Source organism: Echeneis naucrates, chromosome 11 (genome assembly GCF_900963305.1).
Source record: "Echeneis naucrates chromosome 11, fEcheNa1.1, whole genome shotgun sequence".
In the NCBI taxonomy this organism is placed as follows: domain Eukaryota; kingdom Metazoa; phylum Chordata; class Actinopteri; order Carangiformes; family Echeneidae; genus Echeneis; species Echeneis naucrates.
The window spans coordinates 12,942,977-12,968,158 of NC_042521.1; the positions used below are offsets into that span (position 1 = coordinate 12,942,977).

Here is a 25,182-nt window from a genome sequence, read left to right on the forward strand (position 1 = left end):
CCTTTCTGAATTTGAGTGCAGCCTTTGACACATCCCCCTACAGCATGCTCATTGACAGACTTGCCTCCATTGGAATATCTGACACACTCCTTGACTGGTTTATATCATCTCTCTCCGGCCGTACTCAGTTTATCCAACTTAAAATATTAGTTCCCCAACCATCCCCCCTCCCCTCTGGCGTATCCCAAGGTTCTGTTCTTGGCCCCCTCGTGCTCATCATCTACCTCCTCCCTTGTGGTAACATTTTCCATAAACAACAACATCCAATTTTACTGCTACACTGAGGACACCCATCTTTTCCTGTCTACCAACAAAGTCCCAACAGTAAATGTATAGCTTAGCCTTGTATGAAAACAGGATGGATATGGGAGCTACCCTTACACCCATTCTGGAAGATGCACACAGTTGCACATTTAGCTAACCCTTGGTTACTACTTCTGATTCAGGTATTAATGATCCTATCAACTACTGTTGTCAGAAAGCAGACATTTGTCTTCTCAATTTTCCAAATTATTCATCTTATTTCAGCACAATTTCTAAACTGCTTAATTAGGTAAAAAAAAGAAAAAGAAAAGACAATGCTAATCTACAGCAGTGTCATTTATTTACACTGTGTGCTGTGTCCAAAAAGTTGTGTAAAAAAGCAGAGGTGATGAAGAATGTAAGTTGAAAGGAAGAAAAAGAATAACTCACAAGAAGCTGTTTGGATTGAGTTTTCAATCTTTGATTAAAATCATAAATTATGGCTTAGCAGCAATTTCAAGCGTATCTTTGGCTGACAAATGACATTTTAAAGTTCACAGCTGGTGACTGGTGTGTTGCCATTTCGCTGGATTGCAGCTGACCACCAATCTTTTCGATGTTCAGCACAGAGGCAATGACGAAAAGTCATGGGAAATTAGAGTTTTGTGACGGAGTGTTTTTGTGGTATTAATCATCCAGGAATGTTAACTCCTCACACACACACACTAATTTACCATTTACCCACAATACACTGACTTTCTCATTTGAATGCCTTTGTAGACACTGTCCAATTAGGATCCATCACACACATGACTTTGATCTGTCTTTTTTCTTTCTTTTTTTTTACCTCGTCACAGACTCACAGTGACTTTTTCTTCCCTCCCTTCTGAGCTCTTTTTGTCTGATCTTCTTCCTCACCATGCCTGTCTCCAATAGCTATTTCTTTTCTTGGGTATTACCTTTTAGGAAACAACCCAGAAAGATTTTGGATGAGTCACCTGGTATGTCTGATACCATCAACCCCCTTTCTCTCTACTCCTCCCCCACTCTTCCTGAAGATACTTTTTCATCACTTATCTCAGCCTAAAAGGGCAAAGAAGGGAGTGGCATCTCACAGCGTGAACTTTTTGCCTCTTGCTTTTCCTCTCGGCTCCCTTCTGCCTCCCACACTTGAGACAAAGTGACATTTACTGGGAGACACTAAGTCTCCTCAGGAGCCCCTGTAATTCTTGTCAAAAGAATCCTAAAGGGATAGTTGGAAGCCAAAAAAAAAAGGTGTTGAAAAGGATGGAAAAGTTGGAAAGTGGGTGAGAGAATAGCAACATCACCAGGATGACTGTGGCTCATATTGAAAGGGATTTGAACCAAGTTGAAAGAGAGAAGGAGTGAAGGGCCCTGTCTAAAGAGGGCCAAAACGCTTTGACTTGACTTTGGCTCTATTTCCTCAAATTAATTATCCCTTTGAGTGATGGTTTTGGAAAGAGGACTTCTGCATTAGGCCTAGCTAAGTAATGGGAGCACTACTAGCTACTAAGAGGCAAACGTATTGACACGAATACTATCAGCACCCACTCAAAATGTGACACCAGGATATTTCACTAGAATTAGTGCGACATTTTCATCTCAGAAGCATAATTAGAGAGACTTCTGAATATATAGCTGTCATACAGTTCAGGAATGTGCCGGAATTTACTAACTTAACTTATTTTGATATAGTGAGCGGAGCAATTGTCAGTGACATCTTAAGAGTAAATGTAAATGAAGCTGCATTGCTGGTTGATGAGACAGGTGAGATCTGTGCTTGTTTGCTTCACCAACTAATAGATGTTCTGTATCAGGTTTGTTTGTTTCCAATTACCCAGTTGTCAGTTCAGGTTTGCTCAGATTTAATAGATTACAAACACAGTACTATTCTCTTTAAAGAGCAGAGAAGAAGGTTTTATGCTGTTTTGTTAATGCAATAAATATTTATGTTAAGTGTCCACCTCCTTGAGCCTTCTTCTCCAAATTTTCTCAGGAACATACATACATGATGAGTTGCAAACTTTTCTTTGTTTCAGAGACAGAGACAGACTCGGAATCTACAATGTACTATGTCATTGGTGCCATCTTGTATCGGACGCTGGGCGTCATCTTACCTGTGCCAAAGTGAGTACTTCCAATGTCATCCACTTTTTTTATTCTGTATTAGTGATTAGTTTTTATATTTACATTTATTTATACTTTTGTGTATCTTTTTCAAAACTCTTGAAAACATTTTTTAAATCACATCTCCCTTGTTTTCACTCATCTTTGTTCTTTTTCTAACTCTATATTCTCATTACCTCTCTATCTCTGTGCTCTTTCTTCTATTGCTTCTTTTGTCTATCTAATTCCAACCTCAAATTCCGTCTTCTCTCTTCTAACACTTCTATTGCTCCTGTCCACTCCGTGTGTGTGCTCTGTTATCAGACAAAGGCATTTCATTTCCAAAACAGTGCATTTCTCTGGATGTTTATTCCTTTTTATTTGCATTGTCACTGTCTTATTGTACAGTTGTCTGCAAATGGGTGTTGGCTTAATGGATCCTGAAATTTACATAGAGCTGGAGAAAAAAGTCAAAGATGGCAGAAATTAGAAGGTTGTCAAAAGGCCATTGTGATATGGTCTGTGTGCTGGCCCTGGGCCCTTTTATTCAGGTCAGTGCTCTTGGTTGTGGATGAGCTGGAGCTCTTAAAACCCTTTTCTCCCTGTAGCTCTGCTGAATGCTAATAGGTCCAGTGCTCTTTTTTTACTCAGACGCTCTCCTTGGCTTTCTCCCTCTCTCATCAGCTTTTTATTTATATCTTATTTATCTTTTATCAAATTCTTTATTTATTTCTGCAGACAGTCAAAAGGCATTAAAAGCAAATTAACAAACTGGGTGTTTATGTCTGTGAGTCTATGTGGGAGTGTTTTAAGGATTAAATCTTTTTTTTTTTTTGAGTTGGGGTTATTCACAATTTAAACCCAGGTTGTAGTACAATTCTCTCAACATACCGCTGTTTTCTGTGTTTTTGTTTCACTGAAGTCCCCCTGCAGTGATCAACTCCAAGATCTTGACAGTGACAGTACGACCGGAGCCACAACCCAGTGAACCCATGGTGGTGGTCGAGCTATCACCGCTTTTAAATGTAAGTTAAAAAAAAAAAAATCCACCCCTGCTATGAGGCCAACATTGTGTGTGTGTTTTATTCAAAATATTTGGAACTGTCCAGGAAAGCTAAGCATCAGCTATAGTTCGCTGAACATTTTACAAGATTTCAAGGCATGGCTAATTTCAAGCATTGTGTATCAGGGAAAGGAAAATAGCGCTCTCTTATTTTTAATTACTTACATTCCTCAACCCATGTAGAGATTCATTCAAAGCATCAGGGAACGCCAAAAATATATATATTTTTTTCATTAACATCAAAATTTAGCAAGTTTAGCAAAAATGTAAACCTTTCCATATGAAACACTTTCCAATGCAAGGGTTTGCATTGCTTTATTATTTGGGAACAAGCTTTGGTTACAAATATTAATTTGTTCAAGGTTTTAATGGATTCAGTTTCTTCCTACTGACCCATGTTTACTGAGTTCAGATGAAAGAGAAAATGTTGCATGCTATAAAGTACAATCGCACTGATTTGCCTGAATAAGCTCAGACCTTTTTGACTTCCTTGTATCGCAGTGTCCCCCAGTGCCTGTTTGGTTTATTTTACAGAGGAATGCGTTATTATAAATGACTCGTGGGGTGTCCCCAGTGGAAAGGACGATGTGAAAGTTTAATGAGAGGAGCTCTTCTCAACCTCAATAAGATGTTGGTTTCATTAGCCATTCTTCTGTGTAAAGGTGGTCACAGTTTTGAAAATAATGTTGAATATTTAATGGCTCTCTACAGACAGCACAAATACGTACACACATACCCAACTGTAGTGAAATCCCCTATCACTGTGTCAATCAGTACATAAGGGTTAAAATGATTGCACAGTGTTCCATTAAAAAGATTTAATTGAATTCTCCATCCCCAACCACTTCATCTCCCTCTTAAACCATTGATTAATTACATACATACATTTAATATAATGGCTTTCCATTTATATGCCTCTATCTTTTATCTTCCCATTATCCAGCTTTTTAATATTTTTGGAAAAGCAGAGATACTGCTAGTTGCATACTCTCTGTTTAGAAGATGATGTCTTAATGCTGATCCCAGCATGATGCTCTGTACTACTAACAGGAGGCTCCTGCTGAGGACAGATGCTTCTCTGGCACAGTGTACAGCACTGGGTTAGGACAAACCACGGAGGGCAGATGCACGTACTGTATGCGTACCCTTCAATAGCATTGCTGAGGCCATTCTTTTTGTCCTTAAAGGGACACCCAAACCACTTGGAGTTATGTTTGTTCCATAAATGTTGGGGATTCACAAAAGATAGAAGACCTGAAAAAAGTTGATGCAGCAGATGCAAAGATATCTCACTTTCAGTCACTTCAAAAATGTTTAATGTTCTCTGATAGATGCCTGTGTTCTCTGAATGGGCAACTGTTTATTAGATGACTGTGTTGAGTAGAGTGGTATTGAAAATCAATTAAAAGATCTTCTGTTACGCAACTAAAATTACATGACTGATTTCAAAGGGAATCACTCCTCATCAAACTGATGTGTATGGTCTTATATAATTGCAAATATATGACATTTTTTATAAATATATGATGCCTGCTATTGCAAGAGCTACCTTTAGTGATCATTACTACTCTTACTTGCTTCCCATTGTAACTAGTGCACATTTAGAACTACCAGGTTGCAATCACAGTATGTTTTCTGTATGTTTTGTTTGTATTTTCCATGGCGTGACTCTTCTGTTGTTCTCTCTTCATCCCTCTACCAATTTCCCCCCTCTTCTCCTTTGCGCTCGCTCTCACTGTGTCTCTCTCACTGTCTCTGCTTCTCGCTCTCTCTTTAACTTTGTTATGATTTGGCGTTATATAAATACATTTGATTTGATTTGATTTGTTACTCCTGAAATTCAAATTAAAGAGCGATAACTTGAATCATCAAAACCTTTTGATTTTGTAGTATTGCATAGAAACACTATTCCTAGCTTCCTTGCCAAAATTAAAAAGTCACATCTGTAATAATAGCTGTGTAATGATTGATTTAACTTAGAGTATTGAAAGGACGTGGAAAACACTCCAGCTTTTCTCTGCAAACAAAAAAAGAACAAAAACGTTCCTTTAAAACAAATTTTGGTTTACCCAACTAAATTAGACTAATGCAATGCTGTTCAATAAAATGAGAAGTATTTATGTGCATCAAATGAATTAATTTTGTTATTGCCTGACTTCTGGATTTCATTTGAAAATGCTGAGCTGCTGCAGCAGCCGACCACCAGAGGAAGCAAAAAAGTGGATTCTCTGTACGTGGTCATGCCTTCACTGAGAAGACATCTGCTCCAGTCAGACCCCTGTGTATTTCCCTGGTGTCAAATTGTATGCCAGTGCCTGTGTGTGTGTGTGTGTGTGTGTGTGTGTGTGTGTGTGTGTGTGTGCTTTCAATGGTGAGTAAGAAGCAGGAGGCCCTGTATAGTCCAAAAGCCAAATATTATCCTCCTCCTCCATCCTTCATCTAGCCTCTTTCATAGGAAAAGGCACCTCCGGTCTCTTATGATACTTTCTGTCATTTTGATTGTGCTCTTGATTGTAATTTAGTTGAATCAATCAGAAAGTCCACCATGGCATTTCAAAATCCAAAATCCTTCAGAAGGCTTTTGGGTTTCCTTGAACCAGTATGGTCTTGTTCTGTTTCTATCTGATTAGCTTAGCATATTCACAGACAATATGCCCTAAACATTTTGCTAACAAATGGCCAGTCCATGTGCTTGTGAATACCTTGCACAAAATTGCTGTTCCAGTTCAGAGAAAAGAAAAAGATAGAGCAGTTACACAAGACATTGTTACCATATATAAATGCAGCTGCTTGAATCAGTCACAGAATCAGTGCTCCTTTTGAGAGACATCAGTTGAGCAGACGCTCACATTATGCAATGTATCATCACGAGAGAGGAGGCAGACAATCTGGGAGTGAACGGATGTCACTCTCACTGTAGTGTACAGTTGGACAGGATGCCTCCTGATTGATAGCTGATTGCTCATGAAGCACACCACACTAATGCATGCATGGCGACGTCTAATGTTGGTGACAGTGTTCTGCATGTGATGCAGAACAAAGCGTTGTCATCCATCAATATGTTTTGACCAGCCTCTGATCCTGTGTAAATAAGCCTTGCATCATCCCGTCCTCTCATTTCCAGCCATGCAGAGACCACTGGATTCACTCCACCATGGGAGATCTTTTGTGAACTGTTCAGGGAGGGAGGGGTGACCTTGCCTGTGGAAAAACAAATCCTCATAGTGCAGATGAATGTGGAACTCCTGCTCTCCCGTTTCTTTCCCACTTAAAAGTATGTCAGTGTCCCAAAAACATTCTGTGTTTACTCTTCAGTCTAAAAGAGGTAATTTCTTCAAATTATCCTCAGGCTTCAGAGTCTTACAGTGGACACCATCCTTTTTACATTGGACACAGGCGTCTGCTTGTGGAATTACTGCTATAATCCCCTTTACCATAAGGGGGAGCTCAAAGGCAAAGTGCTTAATGTCAGAGTGGGGACAGACTAACAGACCTTTCTGCATCGGGCCAGTAGGAGAATGGTATCTCATGAAGCTTGATCATTCTGACTCTAAAGGACCTATACAGCATTTTGGTACACTGGTTCTCTCAGATGTAGCTATTCTGAGCTCAAAGACACCAGTCTTGATCCAGATCAAGAACACACAAAATTCACTTTTAAAACCAGTTCCATTGCATTCCTGACCAACTGGGCTACACGAGTTAAAGGGGCAAAGACGAGATCACTGAATTTTTTCCGTAACAGAATAATGGCTGGGCTGAACTCATCGGTATTAAGCCCCTTTTGAGGAAATGGGTGGCCTTTGTTATGGTTTTTAATTTTTCCAATAAATCCCTTTGGAACTAACTGAGTTTATTAAGTTCTTCACATGACTTTGGTGAAACTTGTAACATTGTGAAAGGCCGCTTCTACCCAAAACAGTACATGTTTAAAATCAATACAATTTAGTGCGTCATAGTGGTTTACTTTTGCTTTACAACTTTCTTCTGTGGTTGGATTTCAGTAAAGGACGGGGTTTTTATTACCTCAACTCGCTTTATATCATTGTCTGTGAAATAGCTTTTCTTTTTTGTTTCACGCAATGTTCTCTCTTTCTGCAGAAGCAGCATCTATTTGCAGCTCTATCCTCTGACAAAGAGTCTCCCTCCCACTGTCTGTCTCAAGCCTTCTCTTTCATTCTCTGTTTACCTGTCTCTATTGCCCATGCAGCATTGCTCTTTTTCCTCTGGCAATGAGCTATTCTTTCTCCTCTCTGCCTCCCCCTGTTAACAGCTTATCGTCTCCCCCCCACCTTCTGTATTTTACAGGGTACATCAGATCCTCAGTGCGTTGTCTGGGACTATGGCAACCCGTAAGTTTCTCTGAATGATTCTAATTCTCGTGCATGTGATTGTGTGTAGTGCATTAGATGCAGGTCTTTTCCAGTGAGTGTGCATATGTATGTGTATGTGCAAGGATGCAGATATTGTTTGTGCTTATGCCCAGTCACATTCATTTCATTGATGAATTGAAAACGGCCTATTGAAGTTCCATGTGCTAATTATATTAGTCCATGAGAACAAACCCTAATATTGTCAGGGTTTAAAAGGAATGTAGGACATCATTTTTTCACAATTTTCTCTTCCACCCTGGACATCTGTTCAAACCCAAATGATCCATTTTCATGCTATCAGTGACCTGAAGCCTTAGCTTTTACCTAATGGCTTTTTCTTGTCTATGTAGGCCAATGAGTCTGTGACATAATTTGCTCAATATAGTGGACCAGATTTTGAAGTACATAATGTAAACCAGCACAATTGATCATGTAATTATAACCATTAACCCACATCGTGATTGCATTTGCCAGTAACAAAATCAAACTCTTTGGGAGCCATTAAATCAGGGACTAGTTCTAGATCATGGTCTCATTGCACCTACACAATTGCAAACTGCGTTTAATTGCTTGTGTCTTCAACCTTTTTTAGCATGACTTAAAGAAAGCAGCCATGAATCCTATATAGTACAATTATATAATATTAACTTGGGTGAATTATTCTGTAACTAGTTGCTTAAGTATTGAATTAAATACCCGTGACACGTGATCCCCTCGGCAAAAATTACTCTCCACTCAAGAGCTACTTGCATTGCCTCTTAGGGAGACCGTGTCTCATGGTCTCCACCAGCAGTTGAAGTTCAGACTTTCCAAACATTTTCAGGACTTCATTAGCTTTAAAGTGTATTGGACAGTCATGCACAGGTCCATGACAGGCTAGTATTGTCTGCTGAAAGCTTCAAAAAGCTTTTAGTATACATATTTGACAGATGATGTTTCGTCAGAGCAAGTGGCATTAATAAGAATTGAATTTGTCAAGAGGCCATCACAGCACACCTCCCTGTCTGCCTCGAAAACAAGACGGATGACAGCAAAATTCTGGTTAGCTCAGCTTTCCCCTCGAGATCACATTAGTGCATCCAGTTCCTGAGTAAGACTCTCCAGAGACCAAAGCAGACAATGTGGGAGTGCAGGTTCATGACGAGAGGGTAAGACATTGTAACTTATCAAACTGGGTAGGGGGGACGCAAAGCTCAGCAAAGTCAATTAAGTAGCCAGCAGATTACAGCGGCAATCAAATTAAATTCGTAGACATTACTCAGGCAGGGAGCCAAACTGAATATAAAGTGGCGAGGTGGCAGCACTGTCTGTCAACCAAATATACTCAAACTGAGAGAAAAGTGGCAAATATCCAAATGTGTTTGCCAGGGATTGGGTAATATGTTTGCATGGACACACAGAAGGGAAATGGGAGACGCACAGTCACAGTGACCAAAACACAAGTCAAACGTAGAAATAACTAAATTCAACATAGCATGCGATCTGAATTATTTTTATATCGTGTAGGTGGTTGATGTCAACAGCAACACAAGAATCCTATAATTTTAATCACTGAAGCTGTTCCTGAAGATTTGTTTCTTTTATTCCTGTGATTTTTTTATTTTTTTTTAACCATCCCTGCCCTTGGTGGAAACAGCTGTGAGTCATCACAACATGCTCTCTCAGTGCACGGATGATGTTAGAAGAATGTGTGAGGCCGTGAAGCCCAGCCAAATGGTAGAACGTTACAAACATCTTTGCATTATGTACCATCCACAAATACACAAGAACAGTCACCTGCACACCAATCAAAAATAACATGAATATACACACTGACTGTACGGCGTTGGTACAGTGCTCCTCCATTTGTTTGACTGAGCTGGTCGGTGGATCTTGACTGGAGCTGGGTGGTAGTAGTGCAGGTAATGTGGGCAGAGAACATGTTGTACAAAGCAGCCATTTGTTTGCTGGAGGATATCACCTCTCTAAACCTGGCTGTCTCCCTGACTGAGACACAAGCTTTGAAGTAGAGCAGAAGGCAGACAAGAGGTGGAGAATGTATGGATAGCTATGCGGAGGGAGGGCAGCAATGGCAGCTGCTGAACCAGACAGTACAAGTAAAGATGTTCACCTCAGATGGAAAAGTGCCTTTGTTGCTCTCTAAAATCTATATGGAGGCTATAATGAGTATACAGATGTGTCTGCATTGAAAAAAACAAACAAACCCCTCCCCTGATCATTTACTGTATGTGTATCTTTTCCTTCTGAATTGCTATGATGCACACATGGATAATGTACAATTATTTGAAGATTAAGGCTCATACCTCTAAAGCCTACTATCAACCTCATCACAATTGTATCTTTTCAGCAGTGTTGGTCTATTTACAATTTTACAAGCAATTTCAGTGGTATCGCTCTTGTATTTGTGCTCTTGCTCAGCTGGCTAAGTTGGCCAACACTTTGTGGCACTCACAGTTCATCACAGTATTTATGTGTGAGTGTTTATTTATTTATTTTGCCCCTAACAGGCCCATATGTCGGCACCATCTGCCCACCCATTTTGGTGCGCTCAACATCTCTCACTGTCTTCCCCCATGTGCCTGTCTCCTCAACCTACTCTCAACCTATTTTCATTTGCCTCTCTAACTTGAATAGATACGGTTGTGTTTAACTGTCATAAAAGTTCACCGGTATTCAAAAACAAGAGGTCGGATTAGTGGAAGGAAAGGAGGCTATTTATGGTTAAAATAAAATAAAAAAATAAATCTGATTGTGTTTGTAGGTGTCAGTGTGGAATCATCAGTCCAGCAGCTCTCTCTCTCAATTTATGCTGTGCTTCTGTCTCGCTGTGTCTCCTCTCTGTGGTTGCTGACCTTCCCTTAGGCATCTCTGTGCTTTGACCCTCACATCTCCCCAGCATGGGATATCTGCCAGCACCCCCACTGACATAAATTACAAACAGACTATACTGTGAGGCAGCACGGCAGCATAGTGGTTAGCACTGTTTCCCCACAACAAGAAGGTTGCGGGTTCAGTGCCCAGGTCAGGGGCCTTAGGTCTGACGTAGGTCTGAGTGCAAGTGTGTTATCTGTAAACGGATAAGCGGTGAAAGATGAATGAATGCTTGATATCCTGTGACACTTAACTAATGCTTGGAGAAGCAAAGATTACTGTGGCTCCATTAGATTGTATACATGCCACACCCAGATACACTCTATACTGTAGAAGCTGTTTTTCTGTTACGACGAGCTGCCTCTTTGCTGGCATCTAAAATATACATTATACCTCTGAAACATGGATTTATGCATCAATCATACATTTCATATTCTGTTTCTAATAAGCAGAGAAGCACTATACTCACATACAAATGAAGCAGCTGAAATAGGTATGAATCATAAGCAGACAACTAAGCAATCTCATTTTAAAGCATGCTTAAAAATATGACCCAGTACTTAGAGATAAATGTAATATACACTTTAGATAGATGGATGACAGTAAGCTCGTGAAGGGCTGAGGGTCACTTAATCCTATTTCTAATCCCCAGTGGTTTTGAGTTTGATCGGGGATCAGTGGTTAAAGACCCAGGCACCCAAGCCAGAGTCCCCCACCACCAAAGAGTAATAGTGGCCTGGTGTGCAGCAAGTAGCGCTAACATCTTCAATCTGACACGGTAGATTGAGGTTTGCTTCGGACACAGACTGATCTGACACTGCTATCAGCTTTGACACAGACAGGTCTCATCTTTAAATTAAGTAAAAAAGTCAAAAGCATAATCCTCATGCTTGCCAAAAAATAAACGGGATGGATCTAAATCTGCCCAAAATGTAATCACATTTATCTCACAAAAAGGTATAGCAGGTATTTTGACCCTAGCCAAGTGTAACAATTTTTTACTCTCATATTGGTTGAGGTTAAGGCCCGTTAAACGCCATGTATTCAAAGTATTATTATATTTGCATGTTAGTTATTACTCACCTAAAATGTCCTACTATTAAGATGCCTTATGCTAAAACAGTACTGCATTAATTTCTAATTCTTATCAAAACCTGGTACCTACATTACCCACAATGCAAATAGACCTCTGACAATTTATTTGAACAGTCAGGTGCAAGCGCTGGCTTATAGAGCAGTATGACTACAGAGCTCTGTAAAACTTACTTCTTCCTTACTCTATAGTTCCAGAGGGCAGATAGTTGCAGAAACCTTTCAGAGGTACAAGTGATCTCCTAAGCAGGTTTATCTGAGTACCTGCACAAGACAGTTAAAAGAAACGTTTTTTTTGAACTGAGGAAAAAGAGAAAATTTGCTAAAAGCTAATATTGACATAGTTGTAAAGCTGTGAAAAAATATTCATTATCAATAATCATTTATATTATTTTACCACTTTTGCCTTGCCGTCACAAGGCATAACACTAACACAGCAACCCAGTGAACAGTGTAGCGATGGAGGGGGTGGGGCTAATGATAGGGCTTGCTCCACTTTTCCATCAGCAGAAGGGATCAAGACTATGTCAAATAGCGAGTCAAAGCAGCAAGAGGGACTAGGCCAGTCGGGCTTATGTGGGCATGACAGACGTGGACAGGTTCTTAGATCATTCTGTAGCTTTCAAAACAGTCCTTAGAGTGCGTGTTAACAAGGAAGTGTCGATTCTCATTGCATGGCATCTGGCTTCTTGCTGAGGACTGTCAGCTTTAGGATAACTCTGATGGCTTTAAGCGACTGCAACATGTCCATCAGTTCAAAGAGATCAGTTCCAAGTAGTGCGTGCTATGTAAAGATCTTTTGCTATGATTTTTTTTTACCGCTGGACCTCATGGATAAGGATGGAAAACTTGTACTTAAGACAAGTCCTGATTTTTAGTTTGGCTACTGAGGTGATGTGAGAGGTTATTTTGAGGTCAGTATTTTTCTATTATTATTATTATCGATTGGTCATCATGTGACCAGCAGAGGTGGAGTGCAGTTCTGTGGTCAGCCTTTAGAGCTCATGTTGATCCCTCAAACCAAAGTCTCTCATGGTGATGAAGTTTTTGCAATTAGTATTTGAAGTTTAGATTGGAAGTCATGAAGAAGACAACTTTGTTCCTGCAGGCAATTGGAATACAGTGACTTTTCTCTGGACTTTTAGTGTTGAGGAGCCTCGTGGTAAGTAACATTTCCAACCTCTTAAAATCCATTCCTGCTCATTGTATGACTGTTGTCTGACAATCTCCTAATTTTACACTTACAAGCTCTTTCATATGGCTCCTTAAGTCAAGTGCAGCATTTGCTTCATGCTCATCCTGTTCGCTTACACACTATCCTCTTAACTCTGTGCTGCTGGAGGAAGGCTCAAAATGCACTCAGAGTTGTCCCTTTGGCCTTAAGTGTCCCAGTTGAACCTCTGGCAAGATGCTTAGAGAAAGTCCAGTTTTCATAAAAATCCTCTACTTTTCTATAAGATACAGTACTTTAAAACCTGTTTTCGAAATACTGTCCCCTAAATCAGCATAAATAATCAATTTTCTTTTTGTACCGCTTCCTTTGCATCCATGCAGCGTGTCCATGTTAACACAGAGTGCAGGCAGTCAGAATGAGAGGCTATTTATGGCTGTGCCCGAAACCTGTATCTCCGCTTTTGCTGTCCGTTCACTCGCTCACACACCAGGAAGAAAGATAATCCCAGGAAAGAGGCTTATAAATTAGCTCATGGCCATGGGAGAGAGCCAGTGGAGGTCAATGATAAAACATCCCACTCACACAAAAACAAAGGAAAGTGGAAAGGAGGGTTTATTGTGACAACTTCACACGTGAGCTAAAAGAAAGGCGAGGAGGATTAACTTGGGCCTATGCTACTCAGCTATTCAAATATCCTTATAATTGAAATTAAAAATCATTAAATACAATAATGGATAACTTCCTGTTTTTCCAGCCTGCAGAAACTGTCCCTTACAGTTGTCAATTATGTCCTTGTGATGGCTTCCTTTGTAATTTTTATTTATTTACCTATTTTTCACACAATTATCCAGCCATGAATTATTCACTGTGTCCCGGGAACTGTTCCATATACAGTAGATGTGGCTCAGATCAAATTAAAAAATTTCATGTTTGGTTTGTGGAAACATGAAATAAATAAAATTCAGAAACATAATCTGACCAGTCTTGTACATAAATATTGCAGCAAGCTCCAAATAATCTCACAGTATGTGTTTTGTGCTTATAAGACCCGTTTTTACATCAATCAGTAGAGGAGAGGACGCTTAGTTCCTACAGAGTTAATATCTGGGTCAAACACGTTTATGCTGGCACACACATGCACACATAAATTGAAACACAGGCCACCATTGTAGTTGAATAGTAAATACTGTGATTCAAACGGGTGTCGATCACTGCTGCATAGTTGGCAATATTGAGGGTTTGAATTATGTGAAGATTTGCTTCAGTGCTTTCTAGCTATATTTGGAGTAAAATACCAATATACACTGCTATATGGTGAATGTGAAACCCAAAACTTTTGGTTCAGTTCTTTAACTGTAACATTTGACATAATCAGACCAAAAAAAAAAAAAAAAAACAACCACTTTGAAGTAGAGCAGAAGGCAGACGAGGTGGAGAATGTATGGATAGCAAACTGATAAGATGATCAGCCTCAAAAAACTTGTCTTTTCAGTGAGGAAATTACTGGTGAATTATTAAGAAACACGACATAAATTAAAGTTTCTTTTCAAAAATTTGGAAATTAAGATAAGAAATGATTTTTGTTTTACCTCTCTTACATGTCTAACACTATAAGATGCAGCACATGCAGGGAGAAACAGATTAAGAAACAACACATGACAATTCCATGGGCAGATTAAAACCCAGGCTGCTGCTTTGACACGGCAGAGACAGCTGGGCTGCCAGCTCAGGATGTCCTAACCCCTGTGTGATCCAGCAGTAGTCGTTTTTAATCACCCGAAGAAATTTGAGGTGATATCCAAAGCATCTCTAGAAATTTTACCATTATTGGGAGACAGTGAAAAGCGATGTTTCTTTACTTTTTCTATTATTTTGGCTCATTTGACCTTTGTTCGGGGTAAAGGTTAAAGTTAGAAATATATATGATGGCACTGGTGACCTTTAAGAAAATCACAAGCTCCACTCTTTTCAAGTGTCCCAGTAAAACAACACAGTGTGACAGTGGACCAGCACACGCAACACCAGGGCCCTTAAACTGACACAGCTAAATGGGACTCAGCCATGATTAACATATACCTGCAGTTTCACCACTGCACCATCAGTGAAGATACCTTGGCAAGGTATCATCCTAAACTATCATTTAGCATTCATTATTTTAACATTTGGTCTTACTTTTATTCTTCACACTTAGTTTGTTTGTATTGTTTATATGTTATCTTTTATACAAAATGGCATAATAGCCACCAAGCTGTCAAGCGTGCAAGAGTCCCTTTTGTCTGTGGCACACAAATTTAAAAAGTCTGACACGTGATATGGCGTAATGCAACACATGGTGTTATTTTTGCACCTGTGTGTTGACACACCATGATAAGCTTTAACACATTAGTAACTGTGCATCTGTGTGCTCTTGAGGCCACTTAACCTTCATGATCCATAAAACCTTTTCTACATCAAGCCCTCTCCTTCCCGCTAGTCCTTCTATCTATGACTAATTAGCTCTCTCTCCTGCAATGTGTGTCACCAGCTGCCACTCTGTATGAGACAATGGCTGTATTCAAAGTTCTCTCTTCCAAACAAAACCCCCCAAAAGACAAGCAAACAAAAAAACTGTGGCACATTAAAACGCGGGTCATACTCGGAACTCCACCATACCATGAATCTTAAACCTGCTCCTGTTATCCTCTAATCACTCTATAGCAGTTTCACTTGAAAGCTTTTTATCAGTGTGTGAAATACTTCTGCCATCCCTCTATGCCTTCTTTTTCCCTTTATATCTATCACGACTTTCCCCTTCCATGTAGTCTTTTTGCCTGTGTAATGTGTTTGCTGCTCTGATCATGGAGGAAAAGCTCAGTGAGAAGCACAGTGAATGTCACTGGGCTTTCAAACGATATAGGCAACGGCATATTTTTTGGCCACAGTCATCTTATGAATCAGTTTTGACAGTGTTTGCTGGTGGCTAAAATTAGCTGAAATGTTAATCTTTATTTCATCAGTGACAGCTATGTAGAACAACATTTATCGTGTAGAACGGGTTTAAATGCTCAGCCATTACAAGATTGCTCCAAATAAGGGAGCAATATGAGATAAACATGTTCAAAACTTCTTTGAGTGTGCAGAGCAGGTGACTAAATGGGAGTTTCTCTCAGATCCTTCACCTTACTGGTGTCTCATTTTTGCCTGCAACAGAAAAGAGTGCTTTGTGTGTCGGGCAGATGTGAAATCCCTACATCTAGTTTTTCAGTTTTCAGAATTCAAAACATGTTCAGCCTCTTTTGTTATTTAAAAGTGGGGCAGTTGGCTTTCATCACACTGCCCTTTCAGTCAAGAGTTGGTGCCAATTTCTTCTCAGCAGACGTAGAAGGTCAATTTACTCTGTTGTTCAGAAAGTACTTCTGTTTTTCTCAACAGCCCATATGCCATTCAAACACCTTTTAGGGAGCATATTGGAGACCTTTTTTTTTTTTTTTTCACTAACCACACCAACAGCATGACATCGGGGGTGACAGTTTCAGTCATTCAGCTGCGTGGTTGGTTCCCAAAGTACTGAAATATGTTAACAATTCTTTGGGAGACGGTCCTGAATACTATGTGTTCTTGGTCCCCGGAACATGCATCATACATACTTGATCCCTTGTTTCTCCTTTAGCATGACGGCGTAACTTGACTGAACTGGAGTATTAAGCTTAAGTGATTGTGATGTCTGAGTACAGTCACACAGTGCCACTTTCAGGGATTTGGGCTCTGCAAATTGTGCAAACTCTTTCAGCGCTGAGGGATAACTACCTGTCCAAGAAAGCCAACTCTCACATCCATTAAATACAAACTTCATTCTTGTCAAATTCAAGACCAAACAACAGATGTGTTCATTATCACAATGTGAGAACACTGGATGATTTTCAGTATATTTACACATCTTAGTCTTTTTATGGATAATGCCAGGTTGTAATCTTTGCAGTATATACTTGGGCGTATAAACCAACCATAGTGATATGTACATGTATTTGTACATCTGCTACCTGTTTTCCACGATAGGAGGAGTTGGCAGAAATTCCTTGATCATTCAATCGCTATAACAAAAGTAAAGCAAGAGCCATTTCCTTTTATTCTTTTCCCACAATGTAAAACCGACTGATAATGCCTAATGCCTTGAAATGCCCAATGGGACACCAGTTTGTACCCTGTTGCAGCTGGAGTGGATTGTTCTAACTTTGTGTAAAATTAAACCAATTTAAAACTAACTTTTATCCTTTGCTGAAAGGCATCAAAACCAACGATTAGTTTCAGTCAAAGTAGGTGCGTGCCGGTAGTCAATAAGCTGGAAATTCAGCAGGCAAATCAAAGAGGCCACAAATGATGTGCATTGAACCACGCGTGTTGGTGCCGTCTTCAGCCGGCCCTTGCTGGGAGCCATCAGACAGTTTTTCATTACCCCAACTTGTTCTTTGTTACAACGCTGGCATGGAATATTTGATATGTTTGTGGGTGTGTTACCTGCCATCAAACTGCCTGTGTTAGGAACTGGATTACACTCTTCATCTATAAGTTAACCAACATGCATCACTTCACACCTTTTGTCCATAAAATATAGGATCATTAATGCATGGACAGTAACAGCCCAAATGTTTAACTTTTGTGTGTCAAGCCATTTATATGGCATGTTGTCACATGTTTTACGTTCCTGTTTAGATGAAACATCAGGTGATTCATTGTTTGTATGGGGGAATCTACATGTATGGTTTTTTTTTATCAATAAGAAATACTTATTGACTGAAAAAACATACCAGAAAGAGACAAAACGAACAAACTTTGGAGGATTCCCTCATAAAAAACGTAAAACGTGTACACATCTCCTCAACCTGGTTTTTATGTCTTTCTCCCTCTTCTCCCTCTACCTTCCATGACCCACACACACAAACACACAAAGCTGCACACTGAGATGCAACCTGCCAAGCTGTCTCTGAGCTTCACAGTTGTGACTCGTTTCACGATCTTTAGTCTTTGAAGTGTCACCGTGCAGATGATGATCATCGGGGAATTTTACTCATATCTCATTACTGTCATTATGAATTGAGTGTCACTGTGTGTGTGTGTGTGTGTGTGTGTGTGTGTGTGTGTGTATATTCTGTGTGTTCATCTGGGCTTCTTTATGCTCAGATATACTTTGGAAAATGAAAGTTGTGACAGCTTTGTCAGTTATTGTCACACTCATTATGTTGAGTGGAATGAAGTATTGCATGGTGCAGTAGTAAACTTGTTATCTTTGGCAGGTTGCCCTTGCCCTTTTTAACACTTTGTTTGGCCTAACAACTAAACAAAGAAAAAAAAAACAATATAAAGCACTTTATTTCATAGTTTTATTTCTTTTTTGTCAAGCTGAAGAAATAAAATGTTCACTCAGAACAACAAGTTAGTCATTCAGGGTTCATTTATAACATTCAGTCTATGCAAATCTCTGAGTCCCACCAAAAATGATTTATTTGTATTTAACTGTCAAACTCATGAATAAAGTGCTTTGTGGAAATAGGTACACAGTGAGTACTACAGAGCAGGAGGTGCAGTTGATAAAGGATTAGGAGAAAATGTTTGTAAAGAAATTATCCCCACATTTTGTTTTTAGTGTGCGGTTTATGTCACATTTGTTGCAAAAAGGAAAGAAATAATGACAAAAAATATTGGGAAATAAGTTATTTGGTCTCTCTAGGCAGCAAGTGGGCCTATACATATATATCAGTTCATCTCCCCGTCCACTTCGTATTGATTTTAAGATTCTGTTTCTCACCTTTAAAGCTATCAACAACCTTGCTGCTTCATACTTCTCAGAAATTCTTCACAGCAATGTGCCCTCCCACACTTTCAGATCCTCCTCCTTAATTCACCTCACTATTTCTTCTGCCCATCCGTCCTCCTTTGGATCCAGACCCTTCAGCCGTTCTGACCCCCCTCCACCCTCTGCCTCTGGAATTCAATCCCACCACACATTTGAAATATTGACTCCTTTTCCACTTTAATATCACCTCTTGCTGTGCTTTGGTTGTTTCTCAATTTGTCTTTAACGCTTTGTTGTAAAGAGTCTTTGGGTACTTTAAAAGGCACTTAAATATTAATTATAAACTCTAGAGTTGATCCATATTTATATTATTTCTAGGGACCAAGAACATATTAAAAACTATTTTCTGGTATTTATTCAAAGGCTAAACTCTCAAATCTTCCTGAAAAGGACCACAAATACTATAAACAACAAGTCAGCTTATCATTTTTCATAAACTGCAATTGTCACCAAAGCCTTTCCTTGAGAAGTAAACAGGGCTAAGCTAAACATTGTTGCCAGACAAAGCCCCTATAGTTTTTGATTGTATTGAGTGATTTGATGATTGCAAGTCTTATACAAATCATAATATCACAAAGTCCTCATACAGATAACACAATTTTCTCTTCATCTGCTTCTGAGGGTACTCAATGTTACTAGCCTGAGAGGTGGTAATTAAGTTCTCAATTGAAACATTAGCCGTGAAAGAAGTGTGCACCATGCTGCCTACAATATGATTATATTTCACCCAACTCAACAAATCTTGAAAGGTGGAACAAAATCAGCAAACCAGGATATATTTTCTGCTTGTAGGAAAAAAATATTTTTGTTAACGGATTCATTATTGCCCTTCAGTATAAAGATACTTTTCCCTGTGGAGCCAGCTGCCAGCTATCATTGTCCTCACATAATCTGCTGAATCACGCCTGTGTGGCTACAATGTGGATCAGCCAGGCTTGTTGGGTGACCAAGCAACCCAAGAATGTGATTGGAGTCTTATTGAACTCTTACTAAAACTTGTTTAGTACATAGTGCCTTGCTGTCACCTTAAAGAGGCGCTCAGGAAAAAAAAGCAAACACTCTTTAAGCTTTCATGAAAAGAAGCGTGTTCATGTAGACTCTCATTACTCATAGTAGTTGATTGATAAGATGTTTTCGGGACCTTTAAGTCTTCTTGCGTCTTTACTAGAACACCTCAGCAGTTGCCATTCTGTCTTCCCTGATATTTCTTTCTGTCACTGGTGACTAGAAGAGAAGCAGCGCCAAGGTTAAACATGAGGTTAATGCGCAGAGTGAGCTGCCAGAGCAATTAGCCCGGATAGAAACTTATTGATCGACCTCTGCACTCAACCCGTCATTGAAAGCATTTAGAGGGAAAAAGAGGGATGAACATAAATGAAAGAGGAGAGAGATGTAGCGTAAGAAAGTGCACAAGGTTCTATTGTATGAGATCTGGAGATCTGTCTTAGCACCGTGAGAAACAACTGCCCATTTACTGCTGAATAACCCCAACTGCCATTAGCCACGCTGGTTTTGTCAACTGGCTGATACACCGTCTTTATTTTTTTCCTGAAAGCCTCAACTGAGGAGTATTAGGGCATTCTTCCAAGAAAAAGAAAATGTAATAGCAAGAAGAAAAGAAAGGGACAAAGCTGTGTTTGGGGTGCTAATCATGGAAAAGACTTGAGAAAAAGTGAGTTTGTATAAGCTGTCTGTGTGTGGGAGCACTGATCGCTGTACAATGAACCTAGAGAGTGAATGGGTGAACTTGTTGGACTTGACAGTGAAGAGTGCCTGAAACATTTCTTCCTTTCTGAGTTGAAACTTCTTAAAGGTGTATGTGGTTATGCCATGTCTTTGTGTGTATTGGTCTGACAGTCACTGTTTTGTCCCTGGTGACTACCCCCCACCCCCCACACTTTCCTCTTCACATCCAGGGAAGCTGCTGCAGAAAACTGGGGCACAGAAGGCTGCCAAACGCTCGCATCAACCACTGTCCACACCAAATGCCTGTGCAGCAGGATATCCACCTACGCCGTGTTAGCGCAGCAAGCTAAAGACCCGGTGAGTCACACCAATGTACTCTGATGTACTCTACGGGACTTTGGGGCTAACAAGTATACGGTTACCCGGGGCCAGGTCAGTGAGCTCATGACTTTCTCTTGTATGAATTTAGTTGTTATCCCTGTCAGTTGGGTTTTTCTGTAAATCCAGCTGCAACAGCTGGCATCTCTTTAAAGAAAAAATATTTGTGGGTGATGCTGGTATCTTAGTTTAACAAGCATCTTTTTTTTTTTTTTTTTTTTTAAATTGAGAGCAGTGTTAAACTTTGTCCCAGTGTGCAATGTTATTTTGATCACAGTGTCTCTCTTATATTTTGATTGGCTGTCCTTCGCCACATTATGGAACTTTTAAGCTAAAACTCGATAAAGGTCAGGTCATTCAACAAGCCCTTCAATATGATGGGAGAAAGAAGAGATGTCAACAGAGAGAAACAGATTTTCTTGTGTCTGTGCATGATGTTGCCTGCAGCACATAACCTGCACTTCTATAAATAGGTCTTGTGGCTTGCTGTGTGAATTTGACATGATTAAAGAAGGCTTTTTTCTAACAGTTCGGGGTAATGCCTGCTCAAATACACTGACTCCATCTCCTTTATTGAACTAATGGAAATCCAAAAACCTGACAGCTCCTAGCTCACCTTCCTCTCAGAGAAACCCTCTTCGTGCAATTCATTAGCTGTACCGTAAAACATCCCTCGTCATCACTCCATTAATTTCACACATTCCTTCTGCACCTTAGCCCACATAACAACATTTTTTATTCATACCGAACTTGGCTTGTTCCCCCTTTCCTCTAAAGCATATTTTTTCTGCTAAAGTGTTATCATGTCAGTTCTTCTCTTCCTGCTCATCACCCTTTATTTCATCACCCTCCTTGTCACCTTGTTAACACATTCAATTCTTTCCCGCTCTATGTCACAGCTCCGTGACTGTTTTGGTCACAAAATCTTTGCTTTAGCTGTTAATTTCTCTACATGCTTATACCTAATCCCCATGAGGACAGTGATTTCATCAAATAATCAGGGAGTGCGGGGAGATGGAGTTTCAAGTAAATTTGTTGTTACACTCGAGAATCTACGCAAGGCCTTTTTTCCCCCATCCCAGTTCTTTTAATGCTTAGTTTAGAAACTGGAACCAGCAAAGCAGATCCACAGCAAGCACTGGAGGGTAACTCCAGGTGTCATAGAAATGGAAAGTGATTGTGAGGAAAGAAGGTTTTTGTGAAGGAAAATGCTCAACTGAACAGAAAAGGTCATCCGGTCTAAGGTGGCATCGAGAGCATGAAAAAGAGAAAGAGAGAGTGAGACACAAGGAGATGAAAAGGAGATTCCTGCACAAGCACAGCTGCTGAGATATATAGATAAATAGAAATTGTTCACTTACACACATCTACACATCTGTGCTTAAGTTAAGTTTCCAGGAAAAAAAAAAAAAAAATTGCTGGAAATGTGAGTTTACCATTTGCTGTTTTAAAACACATCACTATTAAAATCTCTCTTTCTTAATGGATTTGAGGACTTAGCTCATTCTCATTCTTTCTGCCTATTTGAACCTGAACAAAGCCATTAGAGCTGCAAAGTGGCAGGAATGATGCAACTTTCATCACTAAGCTTGGACAAATGAATCAAGCTGTTTCATCTATCCACTGGATTACACCTTGCTACTGTTAGCAATTGTACAATAGAGAAGGTGACATTTACTGACATCTGACTTTTTATGGCAACTCTAATGGAGAGTCAAATGATTTCTCACAAAGTGTAAACCACTTACAATCAACTACCTTGTCAAAAGATTTCTATACTGTACTGCAAGAGCAATTATTTTAGTCACCCCTCTTGCTGAATATGCCCTCATTCTTTTTTAAAAAGTAAATTAAGTCAAAATAAGGTGATGGACTTCAGGTGAATAACTGTAGATATTCATTATATTGTCACTTGAGGCTAGAATTACTTCATAGAACTTGGAGAAACAGTAATTCCCATTATATGGAAAACATAATGACTGTGACCTATAAACTGAGAAGGTCATTCCAGCTGCTATTTCTGCTTCTTCTAACTCCTATTCTAACTGAACAATATTGAATTTTCCGTCATCACTCTGCCAGCAGGTCCGCCATGTTGGGTGAGAGAGTACTAGCAGGGAAAGCACATAGATTTTTGTGACTTTTGTGGCATCTGTGTGAAGTGAGTTTGTCATTAGTGATTCATCGTTCCGTGCCCAGGACCACCATTAGAGCTAGTGCTGAGGACCTGAAGGTATGGGTCAGTGTTTTTGTGTCAATGGCTCTCAGTCAGAAGCTGTAGTGGCCAATGCTGAGTGCACTTTTTTGCTTCAGGGTGCTCCAGAGTTACCTTTTTATTCCAGCAGAGATCGGATGCGATAAAAGAGGAGAGAGAGAAAGATTGAATTTGGTAGCACATGAAAAAAATCCCAATGACGTCCAGACATGCAAACACAGACTATATGTAGGGATGTTTGCGCTGAACAAATACATACAAAAGCACATGCTTAACTCCACACACAAACATAAATGTATAGATCCTAACACACGCACACACACACACTCCTGTGCTGTGTCCAGGCTGTGTGGGTGTTGGAGTACAGCTGAGTATCAGCAGCCCAGCTCTAACAGCTTATCCTGGTCCACAGAGCTAGGGGACATGGGATGGGGAGAGTGGCGGGGGGGGCTGAGGATTAACCTCCATGTTTAATAGAAAAGCAAGGGAGAGAAGGGGTGAGAGAAAGAGATGGGGGGATTTAGCAGCAGTGCTGCCATTACAGGCTGTTTACAGTGGAGTGAGGGATAGCCAGTTAATCCTGTTTACTTTCTATAGCCTCTGAGATTCCTGTGTGTGTATGTGTGTTTGTTTTTTCTGCTGTTCGTCTATAGCGAGACCTTCACTACCAGACACAAGACAGAGGTTGTTACTTTCAAGAGAGAGAAGCGAGAGGGGGAAAGAAAAAGGGCTACAGTGAGAGAGGTCATGAAGCCATACTATAAACCAAACCACTTAATTCCCAATATGACTGCAGTGGGAACACAGCCCCTACGGATATATCTGCACTCATTTCCTCCACAGTGCTCACGGGGATCATGGGATTTGGAGTTGAAGGAGGTACTGTCTGTGTAAAAGTCAGTTTAACATTTTGTGCCTCCAGTAAATCAAGTGAGGCATACCTCTTTGCATTATTTCTGTCAGCACATAAGGCCACTGTCCTGGTTGTGTTCAAATTGATTACATGTTTCAAGTGCTACGGCATACCTTTTGGATGCGCTAAACAGACAACAGTAAATGCAAGTGACAAGTTCAGTGGTTCAAGCAGCGCTTGAGACCTTGATCCATTCAACATGTGAGCAGACATATAACTCTGCATGCATTGGTAGGAGATGATAAATACCACAGCAGGGATGGGAAAGTTTGGGATGTCTTTATGCTCACATAATTTATGTATAAGCCAATTACTGTATCAAAACATTTTTTTTTCTCCACAGAACAATGTATGAATTAATGTCTGTTTCTCTGGTAAAGGATTTCGCACAGTTTCTCTCACCTAGCATGCTAACTGCCTTTGGCCCAATCATTCTCATGGAATAAATGGGTCTACTTGAGATGAATTACATTGTGTTTCCTCTACTGTCATTAGTGCTCACCGGCAGTGAATCAGAGTGGAAAAACCTCACAGCTCTCTCCATTATTTAGACTATTAATGGCCAAAGTGCCTGATTTGACTGGGGAGGGATGATGGGGATTATTATTGAGGCCCACGAGATGGCAGCTCAAATTTTAATTTATTATAACCGAACAGGAGACAGTGCTGAGAAAGAAAACAAGGCCTTCCTTCGATGAAACAGGACTACAAGGTTACTTTATGCAGATATCTTGCACTTGTCAACTGTAATTAAAAGATGAGGATTGCTAAAATTTATGAGGGACTCTTTGTGGAGTTGCATTAAAATCTTTAAATCCCTTGTCAGATTAATTGAAGGTTAGCTGGTAACAGGGGATGTGAAATGATTCAGATTTGATTTTCTTTCCTTTTTTTTTTCTTTTAATAACTAGGTAGACACTGTTGTTTCAGATGTGGCAGGATACACAGACAACCCTAGAATAATGATTTGAGAAGGAAGGCAAAGGTTTTTGAAAAGCATGGCCAAAGACAGTCTGGTGGTATCCCTGAAGAGAAGACATATCTTGGTCCTACAGGCTCTCTGGATTAGACCTTTACTTTGTAGGTGATACTCTATATTTGGCCTCAAAAAATAATTTTGAAAAAAAAGAAAAAAAAAAAAAAACTGGGGATAAGGTCAGCAGTTGATATGATGACTTTACATTTTCAGTCACCATGTCAGCTCTCGAGGTTGTCAC

General features: G+C 39.9%; 1 protein-coding gene across 1 annotated transcript in view; it reads left to right on the forward strand.

Annotated features, from left to right (window-relative positions):
• The window catches only part of adgrb2 (adhesion G protein-coupled receptor B2), a 124,430-nt gene that overhangs the window by 56,457 nt on the left and 42,791 nt on the right, over positions 1-25,182 (forward strand). The window contains exons 13-16 of the mRNA XM_029513511.1: positions 2,304-2,391; positions 3,293-3,395; positions 7,742-7,785; positions 20,690-20,816. Coding sequence (XP_029369371.1) covers positions 2,304-2,391; positions 3,293-3,395; positions 7,742-7,785; positions 20,690-20,816 — 362 coding nt within the window. The remainder of the gene's footprint in view (positions 1-2,303; positions 2,392-3,292; positions 3,396-7,741; positions 7,786-20,689; positions 20,817-25,182) is intronic.